Here is a 21,184-nt window from a genome sequence, read left to right on the forward strand (position 1 = left end):
TTATGAGCATGATTAAGGGAAAGGTTGAAGCTTTTTAATTTTTGATTTAATTGAATAATTTTCCGACATGAAACTGTCAAAAAAGGAAATCCTTTATTATGTAGAATCGAGACTAAAATTTAATTTAAATTCCGTTTAAACTGCAAAAAAATAATTAAAATCACGAAGCTAATACTTAACCTTTGGAGGATTTTGCTGGCCAAAGTGGCCAATTCGACTTTTTTCAATCGCCATGGCGTCGCACCTAAGATGGCGTCGCATCCAAGATGGCGTCCGATCCAAGATAGCGAAAAGTGATTTTCTTACCATTCAATTAATAGTCTTTAAATGTGGCCAAATACCGGAAAACCAAGCTCTCAATAAACACCCCCCTTGTTCCCAACTGAAGTTCCTTCGCTGTGCAAAATCCTAAATTCCGGCTACAAATTTTAAAAAATAATTGAAGCTTAAAAAACAATCCCAGTTTGTTTTTTTTTCCATTATATTTTGTCTCTGTCAACTATAATACATTTTACAACAAATTTACTTCTTTTTTTTTTTACTGCGAATGTTCTTTTTTGCAAGAATTTTCACTTCGCACAATTTACAATTAATTATATATAATATACTCATCATGTTTATAATCTCTCTACAAATACATTGACAATAAAATGCACATTTTTTCTCAAATTCTCACTTTTTTCTTTTATTTATTTTTTTAGTGTATCCTCTATTTATTTATTTTTTTTTAGATACTTGGCATTTTTTTTATCAAATCTTTAACATTTTTTGTTTAATTACTTTTTGCTGCAACTTTTTTTCTTGTGAGATTTAACAGCGGGATTTCCCAAGATTTTCATTTTAATGAAAATAAAAAAAATCCCTGATTAACATTTTTCACGAAATGTTTCATTAAATGCATTTTACTATCTTTACCCACATTCCCCTTTTCACAATCATTCTACAATCCTAAATCTCTCTAAAATCTTCTTTTTTTTTACAAACACTTTATCTGTGCTAAATTCCCATTCATGTCCCCTCCCCATTAAAATTTTCACTAATCAATCACATAGTAATCCCTTAAAAACTTTCTATACAATTTTAAACTCTTCATGATGATCGTGGAGGGAATTTATTTAATTTCAAACTCCACTTTTCATCATAAATTGGTCTTTCTTCTGTAAAATTTTTCTTTTTCTTTTGAATCATTTCACGATTCTTCTGACTTTTCCTCTTTTTTTTTCGTGAAAAAAAAATGAAAATTCTGTGCGAATTTTTTATTCGGCACAAATTATTCTTTTAGTCAAATGTTGTTCCAGGATATGAAAACATCGTTTGACGATCCGCTGAGGAATTTTTTGGGAGAAAATCTCATTTAAGAAAAAAACAATTCAAATATTAAAGAAAAAAAATAGTTAAGGACTTACCGGAACTTGGTGGTTTAGGCTTCGGAGGTAATTTTGGTATCGCCGTATGAGGTGAAATGATTGAGCTGCAGAAAAATAAAAATAAAATATTTCTATCAACAAAAAGGGAGTAAAAAAGGAGATTTAACTTTCAGAAATTCTTCAATTTTATTAGGTTCAGGTCTGTAATCTAATTAAGGATATTTTTGCAATTTTAATTCAATTTAAGCAAACCTGAGGAAGTAGACATGCGTCCGCGAAATGTCATATTAATTGTCAAAAATATAGAAATTCTCAACATAAAGAATTCTTCAATATAATGGTAACTTGTGATACAATTTCTTATTTTTTTTGTTTGAAAGGTTTTGAAGTCAGCTGTGACATATCGAAAAAAGGAAAAAATAAATTGTCGCCATTTTCGAAAAATTCGAGTTCGAATTTTTCGTTTAATTTTTGATTTTAGCACCTCTCGTGGTCATTTCTCGAAGTTGCAATGTTATAGACATTTGTAGGGTTTCACGAAACCTTTACTTTGCGGTTGATTTGATCAAATTCCGACTTGTAATTCGAGTTATGACAAGTTAACTTTGGAAGGCTATATCTCCTAAACGGATCTACCGAATTTTATATTTTTTTTGTTCGAAAGGTATTATTGTCAGCCATAACATATGTTCTAGACATTTGTAGGGTTTTACGAAACCTTTCATTTGAGCTTGAGTTGATCAAAATTGGACTTCTCAAAGATGGAACTCAATATTTTCAAAATTACGACATATTTTTTTTTTATTTTTTTTTTTAGTAAATAAATGTTATAGTAGGCTATAAATATATCAAAAAAATGAAACAAATAGATTATGGCGTTTTCGAGATATTCATCGAAAACTTATCGAAAATTTTGATTTTGATTTTAGACCCTTTAGTAGTCACTTTTAAAACTTCCGATGTTCTAGAGAGCAGTAGAATTTGTTGAGATATTTTATTTGAGCCCGAGCTCATCAAAATCGGTCAAGCCGTTTTCGAGTTATGGTCGATTTTCGATGAAAAATTGTGGCGGCCATATTGACTAAACGGCTTGACCGATTTTCGAAAATGAGGTATCGTTGGAAAGGTATTGATGTTCCCTACAACATACCAAAATTTTAGATTTTTAACTATATAAGGGGTTGAGATATACTGAAAACAAAGTTTAAAGGTGTTTAAAAATGGCCAGAAAAAAACTTGTGCTAATTCCAAGTTTGAGCCCGATCTGACAACTTTTGAAACACAGTTTAAGAAAAATGGTCTTACCTTGCACTCTTTATTGACCCCCCAACGGCACCTTCCACAGCTGGTGGCGATGGAAGCCCTGAACTCTGTGTCTTCCCATGGCTGCGATCAAGCGCTGAATTGCGCCGCATCATGATGGTACTCGTGTGTGGCAGCATTAGATGATGCTTGGGCGTTGTCTCCACTGAAGACGTGGAATCACCACGTTCAAAATTATTGTACAGCGATCCCATTTGCTCCTGTTGCTGCTGCTGCTGCCCACGTGCTGCTGCAAGATGATGCCGCGGCGGCAATGGGGGTGGACTCAAGTCACGTGGTGGTAGCTGCGGTGCATCCGGAGCCTGCTTAACCTGCGCACTCTGAGCCCCCTCAAGTGGCTCACGACGTCTAATACGCGGTGGTAGCGGGGGTGGAACGTGATTGAATGTCAGAGTATTCGGGACATTGACATGCGGTGAAATGGGCAAAGGACCCACTTCTGTAGCCACCACTACGTCCGCCGTTGAATGAACCTTCGGACTACCCGGCAACTGTTGCCCTTCAGCTTCTGAATTTGTTCTGCAGAAATTCCACGAAAACAAAACAATTCGAAATAAATCTTTTTTTTTTTAGTTATTAATCTCAAACTTTGAGCCAATAAACCTCCTGCCAGCTGCAAAATAAATCACCGCATTCACGTACAAAATTCTCACACAGCACATTCATGCCAATGTCAATTGCTCTTAAAAGTCTCTCAAAACAAACCCAAATTGACCTCGGAAGTTGCATTGAACGATCAGATCTCACACTGATTGATTTTTTTCAATTTAGAGACACATTCTTAACTTTTTCAGACCTCAATTAGGCGTTAGTTTAAGGAAAAATTATTAATACTTCGTCTTAATTTATTGTGCAGCAATCAAAATATAGTGTTTTGAGAAACTAATCAATATGCTATATTATTAATATTTTCTTCTCTCTCTCTCTCTCCCCACACACAAATTCACAACTTCCAACTACAGATGAAAGTAGAGAGATTAATAATATTGGAAGAAAAATGGTCAATAAGCACTCACAGATACTTATCAATATCTACATAAATAAATTTAATCTTCTTGCAAATTATATGGCATTTAAAAGTAGTTTTATAATCCGTATTATCGATTACTCAACGTGCATAATATGCCATTATTATTTTTCTTGTTGTATTTTTATGAATATTTAATAAAGATCACCGCATAATAAAGATAGATTAGTTCCGAAATAATCTTCATTCATGCAATAATAATTCAATTCATTTACATTTAAATTATTTAATCAATCGATGCATTTTCTCCCCATAATAATATTGATCTTTAACCAATTATTTCTGAAGAAATTTTATTATTTTTTTCATTCAATTTTCACTCAATAAATTCCCAATAAAATTGTCAACAAAATACTAAAAGAAAGCCATTTTAAAGAAAAAACGACTCACGTGATGCTTGTGGTGCTACTGCGAACACAGTTGCGGACAATTGTAGTGGTAGAAGCCCCCTGGAAGGGTGTCCGGAAGCTCTCTTGCTCCCCAACACTCCTGTGCATGACCCCAATACGATCACTCCTTGGACTCAGCGTTGGCGCGTCCCCATCTTCCCGGAAAGCCGGAAGAATTTTGGGACTAACAACGGGTGAACTTCTCGTTGGTAGAGTGTTGCAGTTGACCGTTGCATCCAAACTCCGTGGACTGAGGATGGGCTTAACTGTGTCAATGACGATATTATTGCAGCTCGCCATTGAGATAATACTGTTTGACCTCTTTGGCAACTCGGGCACACCCGAAGATGGCACATTTGTCCCGGCAACACTTGTGACGCTCATCTTTAATGAATTTTTCAAATTAGGCGTCTTTAAATTTAAAAGATTCCTTAATTGTCTTAAAAAAGAAAGTTCAACACAAAAGTGTCCCCTTTGCTGACTACTGCGCCATAACACGAAAGACACATAATTGCATCAAGAGGGCGTTGTATTCCGCAAATGGGGCGCTTTAGACGCCATTTATTGATTTTTAACACTTGGAGGATCGAGGTTTCTAACCTCAAAAGTTTGACCTTCATTTTCTCTCAAAAGAAAATATTTTTACAAGTTTTCTTTCCACGATCTTGAACTTTTCTTTACACAGATGCAGAAATTACCACGATATGTTTAATAGATTTGATTCTGTGACGGTTTAAAAAATGTCGAAATGGCCACGGTGGCCAGCAAAATCCTCCAAGGGTTAAAGAAAAATCATAAATTTATTTTAAAAATGGTCTACACAAAAGCGTCCCCTTTACTGACTACAGCGCCATAGCACGAAATATAAAGAATTGCACCAAGAGGGCGTTGTAATCTGCAAAAGGGACGCTTTAGACGCCATTTCTTCATTTTTAACGAAATTTCTTTTGATTCAAGACGTTTCTTTGGGTAATTTGGACACTTTAAAAAAATAAGTAATTAAAAGCAAACAAACCTGATCAGTTAGGTCAATGCTAGAGGACGTTGGTAGCATACTCAGGGACGTCGATGGCTGTGAGACATTCATGAGGCTACTGTGATGTGCCCCAGAGAGATTCACATTGGCAAACACCGTGAATTCCTGGGAAACTTGAGAGATACTGCTTGTGGGTGACCAATCACCTTCACTACTCATCGTGAGACTCTTATGGCTGTACGGCAGAGAGCCCGGGAGTGAGATCAAGCTCATTGAGCTTCCGCTATTATTGTGCCTCCGTGGCTTTATACCCGGTGACTTAAGCGTCAACTCGGGCCAGCGTCGTGGAAACTTTGGGGCTTGCTTGCAGCCACGTGGTTCAATTCGTAAGCTCTCATTGTACAGGTAGTTGCTGATATCGGTGTCATTTTTCCCCTCAAACGGATCCAGTGTCTCCAAGAAGCGCCTTATCTTGGGGTCTGTCTTCAGGCAGTACGGTTGATTCTGATACTGCTGAATTTCCCCCGTGATCTCGGCAACTTTTCGCCTCTTTGAGAAATTAATGAGTTCCGTATTGGGCAATAGATCGGGATTACCTTCCTCAATGTGAAGGATATTGGTCAAGTACATGCCAAAGAAGGGAACGCACGGGGGATTAATTGAGCGCAATTTTTCTTGATATTTCCTGAAGTGATCCTTATTGAGCTCCCTACATTCCTCCAGGCATTTCTTGTACCTCTCCGGAATGACTTGATACGTCAACTTGAGCCGATATACCGATGCACTCCCCATGGCTGACACCACAGATAGCACCCCGTTGAAGTTATTTAACTCTAGTAGCACCATCATCACCTCAATTGCCCGTGTTACCATTGCCACGCGCTCCTCAAAGTTTTCCGACTCAATTATTGACTTTTCCAACCATCTTGTGAAATTTGTCGTGTGCTTAATGATCTTTAGGAGATTTGGACTTGTTAACTCCTTATCCCGCTTCGTCCACACGGACCCCACAAGCTCTGATGGCTTGACATTCTTGTAGAATTCAAATTCAAGCAATGTCAGCTGCCGCGCAAGCTCCAACGGGTGCAACGTGAGAAGATTAAATTCATTCTCCGGCACTTGGAGATGGTACTCAATGGCCGGAGGACTATGACTGAAGGTGATCTGTTTGTGATTCTCCTCCTGCTCATTCTTCCGGTGAACAATCTTAAAGAACGGATCAACCCATTTACGCATTGATTTATCATTGACTGTCATGAGGAAGGCCAGGAGATTTTCCAGCAATTCCACATCCCGTTCAAAATCATAAAAATGATGATCAACCCAATGCCGAAGAACATTCAACACGCGAAATTGCACTGGTTGCATAAATTCCTTCTTGTAGCGCTTGTAATCTTCCCTTTGGGAGCATTTGTGCAATTTATCTGTATCTGTTGCCTCACCGGTACCACTTCCGGTACCTAAACCACTACCATCGTACACAATACTTGGATCAGGAATGTTAAAGCGCTGAATGAGCAATGTCAGCAGTTCCCGTGGTGAGCAAAAGGATCTTTAAGACAAAGCAATAAGAGATTTTCCCAATCAAAATTCTTCCCAAAAAAAGCCCTAAAAAATGGGGCCGTGTTATTTGAGTAAGTGTCATTTGAGTAACTTCAAAAATTCGTGTCGTTTGAGTAACTAAGGATCATAAAGGATTAAGCAGGTATGGCTATTTTCATGCGTGTCTTTTGAATAACTTTCGATTCTTAGAGTGCGTTAAGATAATCTTAATATTTAAACCAAATTCTAGAGCAGCGCGGCCTGCTGCGTGCCCGTCCAGTTTGAAATCTATGAGCGATCTATCAAATTTTTCCTTGACATTTTGTGATGACTTCCAGCATATTTTTTCGTTGACATTTTGGAATTTTCCAGTGACCACCACTGGAAAGTTCGAACTGTCAAATTGCGCCAATTTATTTGAACTTATTGAGACCGTTTGTAATTATTCTAACATAGTGTTAGAATAATCGCGCACTTTATAAATTAAATTCTAGAGCAGCGCGACCTGCCGCGTGCCCGTTCACTTTGGAATCTCTGAGCGATCTGACAAGTTTTTATCATTGACACAAAGTCATGATTTCCAGTCTATTTTTCCTTTGACATTTTGGAATTTTCCAGTGACCACCACTAGAAAGTTCGAACTGTCAAATTGCGCCAATTTATTTGAACTTATTGAGACCGTTTGTAATTATTCTAACATAGAGTGTCTTTTGGTTAACTCCTCGGAGCAGGTAGATTCCTCATAAACAACTGTGCGGTTTTCATAGCAAAAGAATTTTTATGGATGTTCCTGGGTTTGATTCTTTTTAGTTTGGTTGATTCGGAAGTGAGGTTATGTATGTTAGTTTTAGTTAGAGCGGTTAGAGCCATGAAAATTGGCACAAATGTTCTTTAGATAATTCTAAATAGATTGGTCGACGGATTTTTTTTTTACCTTCATCTATGACCCTTAGTTATTCAAACTACACTTACTCAAATAACACGGCCCCAAAAAAGAATTTGGCGCAAAAACAAACCTGTAGGTTGTGAGGAAGGTGCGAACAAACTTGAGATCAGCATAAATGTGGTAGGTTAGTCTCTCAATAAGTTTGCACAGTGTTGCCCCCTTAATCAGGGGCACCCCCGTTGATTCCCGCTCCTCCAGCACAATATTATTCGGGCTATCGGGCACGGCAAACTTATAAATCTCCTGACTAGGTAACTTAAGTGGATGCTTCTTCTCAATATCCAACAAAATACTATCGAGGATACGATCCAGCATTGGCTTTGTGTTCACCATTATCAAATCCGCCATCCAATCATTCTTGTGCTGCGTACTCTTCGCCATCAGCACCACTGCCTGCTGGACACGCGGCGAAATCTCAAATGCATGCTTCAACTCATCCGTATCCTGCCTATCAATCACTTCGACTTTTCGCATAAAAAATCTCTCTTTCATGCGAAAATCATAACTCTGTGTCGCCCCCACGGACACCGTTTGTCGCCGCGTATTCGCCTTGCACAGCACAAACAGCCCATCAAACAGGTAAACCTTCCTTTCGGTGATTCTCTTTCCCGAACCAAATTTCGCCAGAGTATCCTCTGCAAATGCCCGCGAAAAAATTCCCTCCCGTTAATTAGTCACACAGAAAACATTTCCGGATGATTTTTTTATTAGTCATTCATTCAGTGACACATCACGAAAAAAAACTTTCAATCCCTCATTTGTTGTGTGATTTATTGGGTGTGCAGATTTGTAATAAAGAAGCTCAAAAAAACCCCAAAAGCTAATTAATTATTAGCCTCTGCAAAAGCCCACAGAAATATCAATAAGGAAGATATTTTTCCTCACCTAATAAGCTTCATTTTTCGTTTGAATTTATTGTAAATTTTTTCATCTTCTTTGAATCGTCTTCTTCAACACTCACTCACACGTTTCTTTCACTCTTAATAGTAATTTATATTCCATTTTATTGGTTTGAATTTGATTGAGAGTTTTGTGTGCAACTGAGAGCCAAAGCGGCTAAATGAATAAATTATACAAAATTATGGAATAAAATAATTAAAATAATATATTTTGGGGTACAAAGGGTACAAAAGTCCAAAAAAGGAACATTTTGCCTATTTTTGAGGGTAATTGTTTCTTTTTCTTAGTAGGGAGCTTTCAGGGCTATATAACGCGGAGGCATATTAACGGTTGAGAGACAATTACTCTCTAACTTCAAGACAAATAAAATTTTGAACTGAAAATCGATTATTGTTTCAAGTTTTAACTGAATATTCAATTCATTTTTGATTTTGATTTAAAAATTATTAAAAACAAAAAAAAAGAAAGCTAATTTATTGATGTAGAAATATGTATGAAAAACAAATTGAATTTCCCAAAGAATTTTGACCTGAAGAAAGCAGCGAGCGTAATCAGAAAACTCTTGAATAGGATGTTTAAAGGAAAATATTTCTTTTTCTAATAAAAGAATGCTAAAAATGGATGAAAAAAGACAACTTAGGAGATGAAATAAATGGTAAAGGAACCATAATAAAGGATATTGCATTAATTTTGATAGTTTGTCAAATTTCTAAAGTTTGACAGTTCTTTTGTAACTTTAAATTCTTTTTTTTTTGACATTTACTATTTCCAGACGTTTGATATCCTACCAAAAACTTTAACTCTAAAAAAATTCTAAAGTTTGTTATTTAATGTTTTAAAATTCCTTTAATTTTTTCCCTGTAATTTTGGTCTGAAAATGATTCATTTTAAGGCTTTAAATTTGCATTAAAATGGCCTTTTATACACCCAAATATCCTTCTCCACAAAGGACAAATTAATTCATGAAAGTTAGGACCATTTCTGCAAAATTTTCAAGAGGTGTTTATCTGGCGAATCTTTTGGCATTTCAAGCGAATAATTCGAATATTTCCGAAGATTTTTATATTTGACTTCACAAAGAACATTTTTTGCTAAAAATCGAACAACTCAAAGCTGGAAAAAATCCAAAAACGTATTTAGGACTTTTTGGTTTAAATTAAATCTTTTTTGAGGTTAAATTTTTTACTTTTTAGCATAAATTTACTACTTTTCGGTTTGAATTTAGTACTTTTTTAGGCTTTTGGTTTTTTTTAAAAGTTTTGTTCCTCAATCTGTGCTGTTTTGGGACTGAAACCCAAATATTTATCGGCTTGTATTTATTCTTTTTTTTTAGCTGTGATTCTTTCTTTTTGGGGTGGAATTTACTGCTTTTTGGTTTGATTTAAGTCTTTTTATGCTTGGATTTATCATTTTTAGGCTTAGACGAATAATCTGAACGAGCATCCGAATAATCTGAATATTTCCGAAGATCCGAATAATTTCGTCCTGATAAACCCTCCTTGAAGATTTTCTTACAAAATAAAGGACAAAAGGGACAAACAAAACATAAAATTTTTTAATAAAATTCTCTTTCTTACCTCTTATAAATTCATTGCAGCACTGCCCAACATCTTTATCCCAATGCTCAACTGTAGTGTGGAGCTCTCTTGTCTTCTCAAAGGCAATCTGTCGCCTCTGTCGGCTGTGCATCCTCACCATTGACTCCCTGACAAAGAAATAAAACATCCCAAATAAGCCACAAAATCCACAAGAAAAAATCCTTTTCTCAGCTTCACTTACTTTGGCAATGTGGACACAATATACTGCAGTTGGCATTGGAGCGGCTTCAGGAGTCCCTGAACCTGCTCAAAGCTCTCCTGATCATCGCGCGCTGGACTCTTCTCCATGAGAATCTTAATGTAGTCTAAATACAAAAATGCATGCCAAATGGGTCCCAAAAGTAGTTTTGGTAGGTAAAATTTCACCGCCTCCCGGAAACCATGCCCGGCGGCCATTAAGGAGTTGGATTCAGGACGTGCCAGGAGGTTCGCCAGGGCTTCCCGTGACTGTGGTGAGGTAACTTCACGTGCATACTTGGCATACACATCAAATTCCGCCGCTTCGGCCAATTCCTCGAAGCAACTCCCAACGCACGGTGGTGTGTGCTCCTGTGACATCTCAATCACATCCTCAAGGGACCCCAGGAGGGTCACCGTAACCTCGTAGATGTCGATTATATTGGAAAATATTGCATCTAGTTCCTGAATTTAAAAAAAATCAATTCGCGATGTTTAGCGAACGTTTAATTCTCAAAACCTTTCGCTGGAAGCCCTTACCTTGGAATCATTAACGATTTTGACTAGTTCCTCGCGAAAGACACGGATTATCATGTGCAAATCGCGCTGATATTGTTTCTCGTCGTGAATTAACTCCTTAACAACTTCCTCATACGACAAACTTATCCGTGGTGTGGGTGGCAGAGGACTCGGGGCTGCAGATCCCGATCCATCGCCCTGATAGAACATATCCATGAGCACCTAAAAGAATTCCACCCCCGGGGGCCACATTAGTCTCTCTCGCGCTCTCTCTCTCTCACTTTCTCACGTCATAATCATCACAAAAATAGAGAGAAAACACATTTCTCCCTGACCACAGAGATTAGGGTTACCACCCCTCACATTACATTCTGGCCCGGAGATTTTACCTACCCCCCTCTAAATTTTTAAATGTCCGTAATATTAAAAATTCCGTCGATCTTTCGATAGGCAATACAATTATTTTTATATAATTAAAAAAATATTTAGATATTTTTTATTTAAAAAAAAATTAAGTCGGTTTTTGTTTGTACGTTTCGTTTTTTTCGCTAACTCTTAGCATAAAGGATCAGCTTGATTTTTTAAGCCAGGCTTAAGTTTACTTAAACCAGGCGTCAGTTTTAATCTTAAGCTTCTTAATCGAGGTCATGCTGAGGTAGTGTTAAGTGCATTCAAGACCTAGCCTGTGTTTAGATTGGTAAATTGTTCTAGCCTGTGTTTAACTATTAAAACTTGTTAAACAATTATAGGGCAAATTGTGTAAAGCCTCAAAAATGCTAGTTTGACTTAAAAATTTAAGCCTGACTTAAGAAACAAAGGTAAGCCGTTTATTAGGACAGGTCTTTTTTCTTAAGCCAAACCTTAGTTCTTTTAGGTCAGACTTTTAAGACGTATTAGGACTCAGTTCAGTTCAACATGATCCAACGTTGAAACCTTAAAAGTCTGACCTTAAAAAAAACTTAAATCTAGTCTACACCAATAGCCTTGCTTAAAACTCTTAGAACTGAGTTTAAAAACTTAAACCTAGTTTGAAAAAAAAAACTGTAGTCTAGCTTAAAGAAGTTTATTCTGGTTTAGAAAAACTGAGATCTGCCTTAAGACAACTTCCCTTTAGTTAAAGAAAATCTAAAATTCCTAAATAACAGAGTCTTTTCAATTTCCGATTTTTAGTTTTCTGGTACTGCCGAATATAAAAGCAAAAAAAAAATAAAACCGGAGAAATTCATCCTAAACCCGCAACCCGGAGATCATACCCCGAAACCCAAAGTCTCCGGGTGAACCCCTAGAGGTGGTAATCCTAACAGAGATTGCAGCAGCAGCAGAGAATCTCCTGCAGCGAATCATTTATGGCCAGAGAGGACAGACAAAGTTTTTTTTTCAAATATATTTACATTGGATTTTTGAAAAGAGATTAATTTTATTAATTAATAATATATTTTCTAAAACACGGCAAAAGCAGAAACTTCCTTTTTTCTTGTTCATTTTCTTTTCTCTTTCTACAAAACTCTATTATGGCAAAAGAAAATGACAATGCAAAGGAAAAATGCATGAAAAGCGACAAATGAAGGGACAAACGGTGAGCATGCTTGCAAAAGAAAATGTTAGTTTATGATAAAAAAAAAGAAAACCTAAAGAAGGAAACTTAAAAGCCAAGAAGAAGGACCAAAAAGGGATCACATGTGGAAAAGAAAAAAAATCCTCAAACATCTAATGAATTTTCTTTTGCGGAATTTAAGGAAAAATGTTAATGAAAATAAAAGAATAATAATAAAAAAACAAGAAAAGGTATTTTTGGTATTTTTTTCTTAATAAAAAAGAATCGTTTTTCCACCTACCACCTGTTTGTGAGTTTTATTTTTGATTTTTGTGGTAATTTTGAGTTTGTTTTTTGATTTTTTTTGATAAATAAGAGGACAGCATGAAAAACATAATGATTTTTGCAACATATATCGTATACAAATAAATATATTTACTTTATATCATTTTTTTTTATTCTTAAAACCAACTTAAAATTAGTAATAAATTAATTTTATAAAAGTCAAAATGTGTATAATGTGAGAATGTGAGACACGTAATAAAAAGCAGTTCTAGTTCGTTTAAAAAAATTTCTCTCTTCTCAATTTTCCTTAAGAAGGATTCACTTTTCAGTTACAGGATTGTCCGTCAAAGGTGTTCCAAAAAATTTATTTTATGTGGTAAAGGAATTTATTAAATCCACGGTGAAATTAACTAGTATAAGGCTGGCTTAAAATTCTAAGTTAGTTTAAAATTTTAAGAAATTTTTTTTAAGTCGGACTTATAATTTTTATTTTTCAATGAAATTCTGACTTAAAGTTTTATGACCGATTACAAAAAACTGACCCGAAATTTTCAGACCGAATTAAAAATGAATTTAAAATTTTAAGTCCGAGTTCAAAACCGATTTAAACCGTTAGGACCGACTTAAAATTTTAAGACAGACTTAAAATCTTAAGCCCGACTTTCTAGTGAATTTCACCGCATATCTTTGAAGAATCAACATGGTGAAAATTAAAAAAAAAAACTTCAAATTTTACTAAAAAAAATGCAAAGAATGACGTCACAAATGTTTTTTTTTCTCTTTCAGTTCTTAAAACATCGAAGCTTACGCTTTATCAATGATTTTGTGATAAAGTGTATGGCTCCACTAATTAAAAGTTACGTCATTTTCTGCATTTTTCCCAACGTTTTTAATCAATATTTCCCAGATAATTGTAATGGAATTTTTTTATTTTATTTTATTTTTTCAATTTATTTTAATTTATTTTTATATATATTTTTTTAATTTTAAGTCAGACTTGAAAAAACTGACTTAAAACTTTAAGATCGACTTAAAAACCGACTTAAAATTTTAAGCCCGACTGAGTAGTGAATTCTGCTCACGATTTATGTTTTACCTGTTTGTTTTATTTTCGATTCTCTACAAGAAAGCTTGTGATCTGAATTTTTTCTTCTAACTAGAGTTAGCTTCTATACTGGATTGAAACGTTTAAAATAGATTTAGAAAACTTTCTTCTTTAGGTTTACTTGTTTGTAAAAATTGTAAAAGTTTGCAAAATCTTTTAATGATTTAGGGATAAAGTTTTGAGAGGTTCTATCCCAATTTATTCTGTTTAGAATCATTTATTTTTTGATTTTAATCAAGGATTCCGTAAAGGTTATTCAATTTTTAAATTAAATACACTAATTTCATTAATTCTTTTGTTAATTTTTCAGAAAGATTTCTTTCATTTTATTTAAAAAGAAAGTTAAAATAGATTGAAGGAAAAGGCATCAAAATTAGTCTTTTAATCTGAAGAAGTAAGAAATCTTCCCCGAAATGTCATTAAACAATAAAAAAAAACATTTTCCATTATAAATTCCAAAAAATTAAATAAATTATGCTACGAACACCAGTAACATGATCACCCTGTGCGTGAATCCTCGCAGGAATGACGAAGGCAGAGAGTAAAAAATGAAGCTGCGAAAATGAGGATGAAACAGAGAGTGATACCCAAGATCTCAAAAGAAGCATCTTGTGTGTGGTCTAAAAGAGAGATTTGTGACTAATCCTGGTGATCTGAGTCTTCCTCAAAAGCTACGGCCGAAAAGCACTTGAAAGACCCCATTTGAGAGCCCCTTTCTAGATGTTTTCTTTACTTTTTTTTATTACTAATTTTAACTGGTCTGTCTGTGAGTTGTTTTTTATGTGGTGGGGATAGGTGGGGTAGTGAGGACTCACCTTATCTGCACACATGGCAATCTCAATATCCTCACGGGATATCTCGATGTGCTTGATGTTCTTCACGTAGTTCCCGGCCAGCTTGAGAATATCGGCTGAGATGTACTCCAGCACGGCCACAAGGAAGACGCACACGGAGATGTCAATCTTGTACTGCAGCACTTCCTACAGAGAAACATTTGCGCGCGTGAGTTGTTTCCGGAAAGACTTTCCGGGAGTTGGGTAAACTTACTTTCTGCAGCATTGAATGGACCTTGTCCACGGGGAGGACTGATTTCTTCTTCTTTGACTTATCTAACGTCTCGAAGGCCTCCGTGAGGGCCCACTTGTCAATTGGGGTGGGGAATGTCTTGCCGATCCTATCCTCAATGTCCTGCAAAAGATGGGAAAAAGGAGATTTTTTCTCAGATTTTAGTGACTCCTCCCTCTTTTACGTCGTGCCTCACCTGGATCGTGTGCGGGGGTGGCTTCGCGCACAGCATCGCCAGCAGCCTAGAGTACAAAAGCCCCGTGTTTATTGGGTTGTTTTGGTGCACAGAGAGCCCCAAATGGGGCACAAAAACACTCAAAAAAACTCACCTCAAACAAAGGCTCTCGACGTAGAACAAGGCCTCGTCCTGAGCTGTCATATTGGGATGCACTTGTTCCAGCACCTGCAGTGACAAACCCACATAAATACCCATTCTACACGATGCCTGGACAGGCAGGGACTCACCTTCCGCAGGGAATTCACGAAAACACCTTTCCATTTCATGGCATTTTCGAATTTTTCAAAATTATAATCACTGCCGTCACTTTCGTGTTGAGCTGAAAACATTGTGGGAGGCAGCGCCTTTAGCACGTCACAAACACCTTAAGCACGTTCTTTGGGACGCAGAGATGACTTCTTCGGGGTAATTTGCACGCTCACATGGTGGAAAATTGTGAAAACTCACGGGAAAACTTTTAGAAAAAATTGATACCTGGAAGGAAACATTTTTCACGCACACCAACAACAAAACTTACACACCTAACCCTAATTTCTATGTATTTGTTTTCCCAACCAAAACTGTTCCCAATTTTTCCCATTCGTAAACTATTCGGGAGCTTTCGCTTCACGTTCGGGTGTTTATGAGTTTCTTAACCTCAAAAAAATCAACCCCTTTCGCGGAATCTTTTGATCTCCGGGAGAATTTCTTGCAATTTAACCGGGTAATTGTTAATTAATTTAACAAGAGACTAAGAAAAAAGATGCTGTGGACACTATTTGCTCTGGTATCATGTATAAAACTCCTCTTCATCCCTGCATAGTGAGTAAATTGGGATAATTCTGATATCAACGTCAGCAATTCCGGTAAAAATATTATTTGTGGATTTATTTTTATGCAGCCGGTCGACGGATTTTGAGGTTCACCGAAATTGGCTGGCAATAACACACAGTCTCCCACTTAGTGAGTGGTACACGGATGACACGAGCGAATGGACATTGGATTATCCACCATTCTTTGCCTATTTTGAGTGGATTCTCTCCCACTTTGCGAAGCTTTTCGATGAGAAGATGTTGATTGTGAAGAATCTGGGGTACTCCTCCGATGCCACGGTGTTCTTCCAGAGAATCTCAGTTATTGCCACAGATGCTGTACTCTTGCTAGGCGTTAAATCGTTGAGTATTGTCCCAAAAGAAAAATATTTAAGATTCTTTCTAGAAATTAATTTTGAATAATTTCCTCCCTAAAGCTGCCTCCAGGGAGTGAAAGACTGGTCAGGGAAGCAAAAGAACATCGTGGCTGTTCTTCTAACTTTCAACGCGGGACTTTTAATGGTTGATCATATACATTTTCAGTACAATGGGATTCTCTTTGGGCTTCTTCTCCTCAGCATTGGAGCAATAATTGAGGAAAACTTCCCAAAGGCTGCACTTTTCTTCTCAATCCTCCTGAATATGAAGCACATCTTCATCTACATTGCCCCCGTGTACATTGTCTACCTCTTCAGGCATCACTGCATGCAACGAGGGAACTTCCTGAAGCACCTCGCACAGTTGGCTGGAATTGTTGGTGTTACAACATTCATCTCCTTTGGCCCCTTCTACGCTCAACTCCCACAGGTGAGGCCACGAATATCAATCAAGCGTGTCACGCTTTCCCCCATAGCACACAAATTGACCCAATTAATTGCATTTCAACTGGATATTGGGTTTGTGAGCTGCGATATAATGTTTTATTTATTTATATTTGGCCCTTCCTGTGTTTTTGGGGTCGATTTGCATGAAAAATTTAACCAAAATGTGGAGCGTTTGATGGCATTTCGCTGTCGCGCTGTCTTCCGCGATGTGCATTCAATTTGCTGAAGCGGAACACGATTCATTTGCATAGTAGAGATTATACCTACAACACAGCATAGGTATCTTTTTGCTGTGTGGCAGTTGCACCAAAATTGCCTCATTCACATTTTAAATGCACCCACAGATCATTCACACCCTTACTTTACCTTCTTTTCTGTCTTTTGTGAAGGGAAAAGGGTTAAAGGGCAAAGTTTTCTCGTTGTGGATATTGTCAGAAATCAATGCTGTGGAAAAGGAAGTCAATCAAAACGCGTCCAGTTATAAGAGTTGGTATACCACAACGCGGATGGGTCAGTCTATGCGTTGTAATTTAATTTCTGAGTAGTATTAGTAGACAAAGTTGATTTTTATGTAAAATTCAGCAATTTGAAAGACAAAAATGCTCATATCTCAAGTTCTATAACACCTATAGAAATTTCGTGGCTAGTTATGGAAAGCTATTGAAATAAGCTATAATCTGACATATAATATGATACTTTTCAAACAGTTTTTTGTACTTTTTGACCTCAAGGAATGGCTTAAGGGATTTTAAATGTTCTAGAAAGTTGTAGAGAATTGCAAAGCCTTTAATTTGATACCAAGTTGAGCAAAATCGGTCAAGCAGTTAAGGAGATATGACTCTTAGAACTTTTCAAATTCAAGAATTTTTCAAATGCTCATATCTTCTAAACGGCGACATAGATTTTCTTCATTTTTGGACTGATGAAAGATATTGAGTCAGGCTACAAGATATAAAAATTTAAAAGAAATCTATAACAGATGTTGGGAGATATTGCCCCTTAAAGTTAGGCAATTTTTGTTTTTGATTTTAGTGCCTCTTGCGGCTATTTCTGAAACTTGAAATGTTCTAGACAGTTGTAGGGCTTCTTGAAACCTTTCATTTGAACCTAAGTTGGTCAAAATCGGTCAAGCCGTTCTCGAGTTATATCGAAAAAACACTTTTTGCTTTAGGCCGCCATATTTGCTAAACGGCTTGACCGATTTTCAAGTATGAATTATCGATGGAAACGTCTCACTGAGCTCTACAACATACTGAAATTTCAGACCTCTTGCTACAAGGGAACTGCTTGACAGTAGTTCAAAATGGCAAACAGCGGCCATCTTGGATTTTGAAAATGTGAAAAAATAAAATTTTACACCCACATTTCTATAGAAAACTTCAAATCGGAAGTCTCTATCTGTTACCGTTCTTGAGCTATAAGCCAAAGTTTGGGTCACCGGACGGCAGGCCGGCCGGATCAAAAATTTTCCACCACCATTTTCGTAATGTGGGATGTCTAAAACGTGCTCATACCAAGTTTGAGCCCGATCTGAGGTGGTCGGTTTTTCCGACGATTACAATACTGCCACGATTGTGGTATACCAACTAATTCAGGCAAAAGACAAAAAGTTCCTTTTGTCAAAGGGGTCAAAGGAAATGCTTTGAATGTTAAAAAAAAAATTAAATGATTTGAAAATGATTTCCATCTTGTACTGATGGAAATCAAATTCTAAACTAAAGCTTAAATAAATTAATTTACTAAATATCCTTAACTATTAAGGACCCGTACAAAAAAATTTCCTCCAACTCCAAAAAATGAAATATTCGTCATTTCTTCTGCCCCAATTATTTCACAATGATTTTTATTTGAAAAAAATCCAACCAATTATCCTTTAAAAATCATTGGCCATTGGGTAGGGAAATGTCCTATTGAACTAAAAAAAATCCTCTCCAACCATGAAATGCAAGAGAAAACTCATTTCAATTTTTCGGTGATGCGGAAGGAACAGTGTAGTGGGTGGAAAAAAATTGGCCAATTATTTTCCTCAATGATTGGGGGTGCTGCTGCACACAATCTCCGTCTGTAAAGGGGGTTTGGAGAGGAGGAGTTAATTAAAATCCAGGAAGGATCACCCCCGTGTGTGTGCTGAAAGAATTGATAGGGAAGGTGGAATAATTGGAACTATTTTTTTGAATTTTTTTTGGCAATTTTTTTAGGTTCTGTCGCGTCTCTTTCCCTTCAAGCGGGGCCTCTCCCACGCATATTGGGCCCCCAATTTCTGGGCAATGTACAATTTCGCGGATAAATGCCTGGCTGTTGGGTTGAAAATTAAAACAGAAGGCTCCTCAACGTCTAGTGGGCTCGTTCAGACATTCCAGCATGTGGCACTACCGTCCATTACGCCGCTGACCACATTCATTCTCACGGCGCTTTTCACCGCCCCTTGTGCCGCGAGGGTGCTCCTGCAGAGGGATGGGAAGTGGCAGGATTTCGTCCGCGGCGTCATCCTGTGTGCACTAACATCATTCATGTTCGGTTGGCATGTCCACGAGAAAGCAATCCTCATGGCAATAATTCCACTCAGGTAGCTTGGTAGTTCGCACAGATTGTTCTCTCTCTCTGTGCCAATGCTATATGGATGGCAAATTGATAGATTTTTCACCCTTCCCCCCTCCTCCCCTTTGTCATTGCAGCCTCCTGTCCGTCCACACAGCACTCGATGCCAAATATTTGATTCTGATGACAATCACAGGTCTGTTCTCTCTCATGCCACTCCTCTATCCACCCGAACTCACCCCGGTCACTGTGACACTCTGCCTCGTGTACGTATGCCTCACCCTCTGGAGCCTCACATGGTTGCACCCGAGCATTGGATTCGCCGCAATTGAGAAAGTCTACTGCAGTGGTTTCGTGGCATTGTTCCTCTACAATTACATCTTCCACTTCCTCCTGAAGATTGACGGGAAATTACCATTCCTCCCACTCCTCCTTACCAGCATCTATTGCGCTCTGGGTGTCACGACGCTCTGGCTTTGCTACTACTGGCACTTCATGCGGGGCAGTCATCAAGGGAGGGGTACCACCACCCCAGCCCCACAACCACCCACTAAGCCAAAGAAGAAACTTAAGAGTAAATAATGTGCGCATCCAAAAAAGCTCTAGCTCTCTTCATTCCACCATTAACCCTTCGAAATGGGATTTATATCGAGTTATGCATCTTTCTCTGTGAGATGCAAGAAAAAAGCCATCAGGCACAACATTTAGACGCCTGGCTGAGAGAAGAAAATATTGCAGTGAGCGCAAAAGGATGGGATTTGCAACACTTCAAGAGACAAAAGGAGCTTTTCCTTAAAAGAGGATTTTGTACAAATTAATGAGATTTTTTTTGTAAAATAAAAATTAAATTCTTATTAATCTCGATTTTTCTCTTTATTTTCCCCTCGATTTTCTCTTGGCAGTGAATCCCGCTTCATGGCAAATCCATTTAATTAGCTAAGAAAATTAAGGGAGCACAGTTATACTAACTTTAGTATTAAGTTTGAGGTACCACTCAATAGTGTTTCTCCGTGAAAAGACGCACGGAATATTAATTAAAATTAATTTTCTATTAGAAATTCATCGGAAAGTTTTGATGGGAATGCAAGAAAATTAACTTTTCTCAATGATTCCTTTAGCAAATTAATTTTTAAGGGAGTTAAACGTTACAATAAGGTACGTTCTACATCGAAAAAAAGGTCAAACAAAAGAACAGATAGTCAAAGTAGCGTAAAACTTTTTTTTTTGAATATCTTCCCTTGTATTTGAGATACCGAAAATCCCGTAGTAGATTCAGAGGACAAAAGGCCAAAAGGTAATATTCCTGATGTATTTTCAAAATGGCCGCCATCTTTTTTTTTCCTATATGGCATTTTTTAGCCTCATATATTTATTATTGTTTAGTAGATTTCTTTTTCACTCAATCAATTAATTGAAAGACATTTTTTGACTCAGAGGTGATAGAAGAACCTGGCGGCCATCTTGAAAATTGTCAAAATTGGAATAAAAACCCATCGTTAGTTTTCAAGATGGCCGCCATGTTATTTCGCAACCTTCAGACAGGGAATCAGTCAATAAATGCGCCCAAATCAAATATGTACTGATTTTATGAAGAAAAATCTACTAAACAATAGAGAGGGCCCAGGGAGCAGTGGATAGAACACTCGAGTTGTGTCCATAGAGTCTCTGGTTCGAATACAGACGGTACCGCCCGTAAAAGGGATAGGATGTTTGTATCTCGATAGGCAAACATCGTACTGTGCTCGCCGAGAAGGCATGCTGTATTCACGCTGGGTGTCCACAGCTGTGGGTATGTCTCTCTCAGGCACACGGAAGCGAACGCCGAAAAACAGAGATGAAAATGCCCCTGCCTGGCTAACGTTGTAGTGGTACACGTTGGTCAGATTGTTGGATTGAGAGAAAGAGATGATGCACTCTCATCCACAAAAACAATGGCCCTCTTGCATCAAATACGGAGAACGAAAGTAACACCTAGATGACTTTCCAATCTGTACACAAATCCAGTTTCACAAATGATAACCCTCTGAGCGCTCTTTGTTG

The 21,184-nt window shown here is 37.2% G+C and overlaps 2 protein-coding genes across 2 annotated transcripts; one reads left to right on the forward strand and one right to left on the reverse strand.

Annotated features, from left to right (window-relative positions):
* Positions 1-463: 463 nt before the first annotated feature.
* On the reverse strand, positions 464-15,527 carry LOC129790526 (protein son of sevenless). Its single transcript, XM_055828056.1, has 14 exons — positions 15,219-15,527; positions 15,083-15,156; positions 14,950-14,995; positions 14,736-14,876; positions 14,504-14,668; positions 10,786-10,986; positions 10,250-10,710; positions 10,048-10,175; positions 7,641-8,205; positions 5,122-6,634; positions 4,108-4,490; positions 2,673-3,209; positions 1,407-1,471; positions 464-1,325 (listed from the first exon to the last, which is right to left on the reverse strand). The coding sequence occupies exons 1-14, from the start codon at positions 15,318-15,320 to the stop codon at positions 1,279-1,281; spliced, it is 4,428 nt and encodes a 1,475-aa protein (XP_055684031.1). The 5' UTR covers positions 15,321-15,527; the 3' UTR covers positions 464-1,278.
* An 88-nt stretch (positions 15,528-15,615) lies between these two features.
* LOC129790552 (probable dolichyl pyrophosphate Glc1Man9GlcNAc2 alpha-1,3-glucosyltransferase) lies at positions 15,616-20,008 on the forward strand. Its single transcript, XM_055828111.1, has 5 exons — positions 15,616-15,792; positions 15,872-16,144; positions 16,220-16,589; positions 18,805-19,172; positions 19,282-20,008. Exons 1-5 carry the CDS (start codon positions 15,734-15,736, stop codon positions 19,724-19,726), a joined length of 1,515 nt encoding a protein of 504 aa, XP_055684086.1. The 5' UTR covers positions 15,616-15,733; the 3' UTR covers positions 19,727-20,008.
* Positions 20,009-21,184: the final 1,176 nt, after the last annotated feature.

The sequence above is a fragment of the Lutzomyia longipalpis genome, chromosome 2, assembly GCF_024334085.1.
Source record: "Lutzomyia longipalpis isolate SR_M1_2022 chromosome 2, ASM2433408v1".
NCBI lineage: Eukaryota > Metazoa > Arthropoda > Insecta > Diptera > Psychodidae > Lutzomyia > Lutzomyia longipalpis.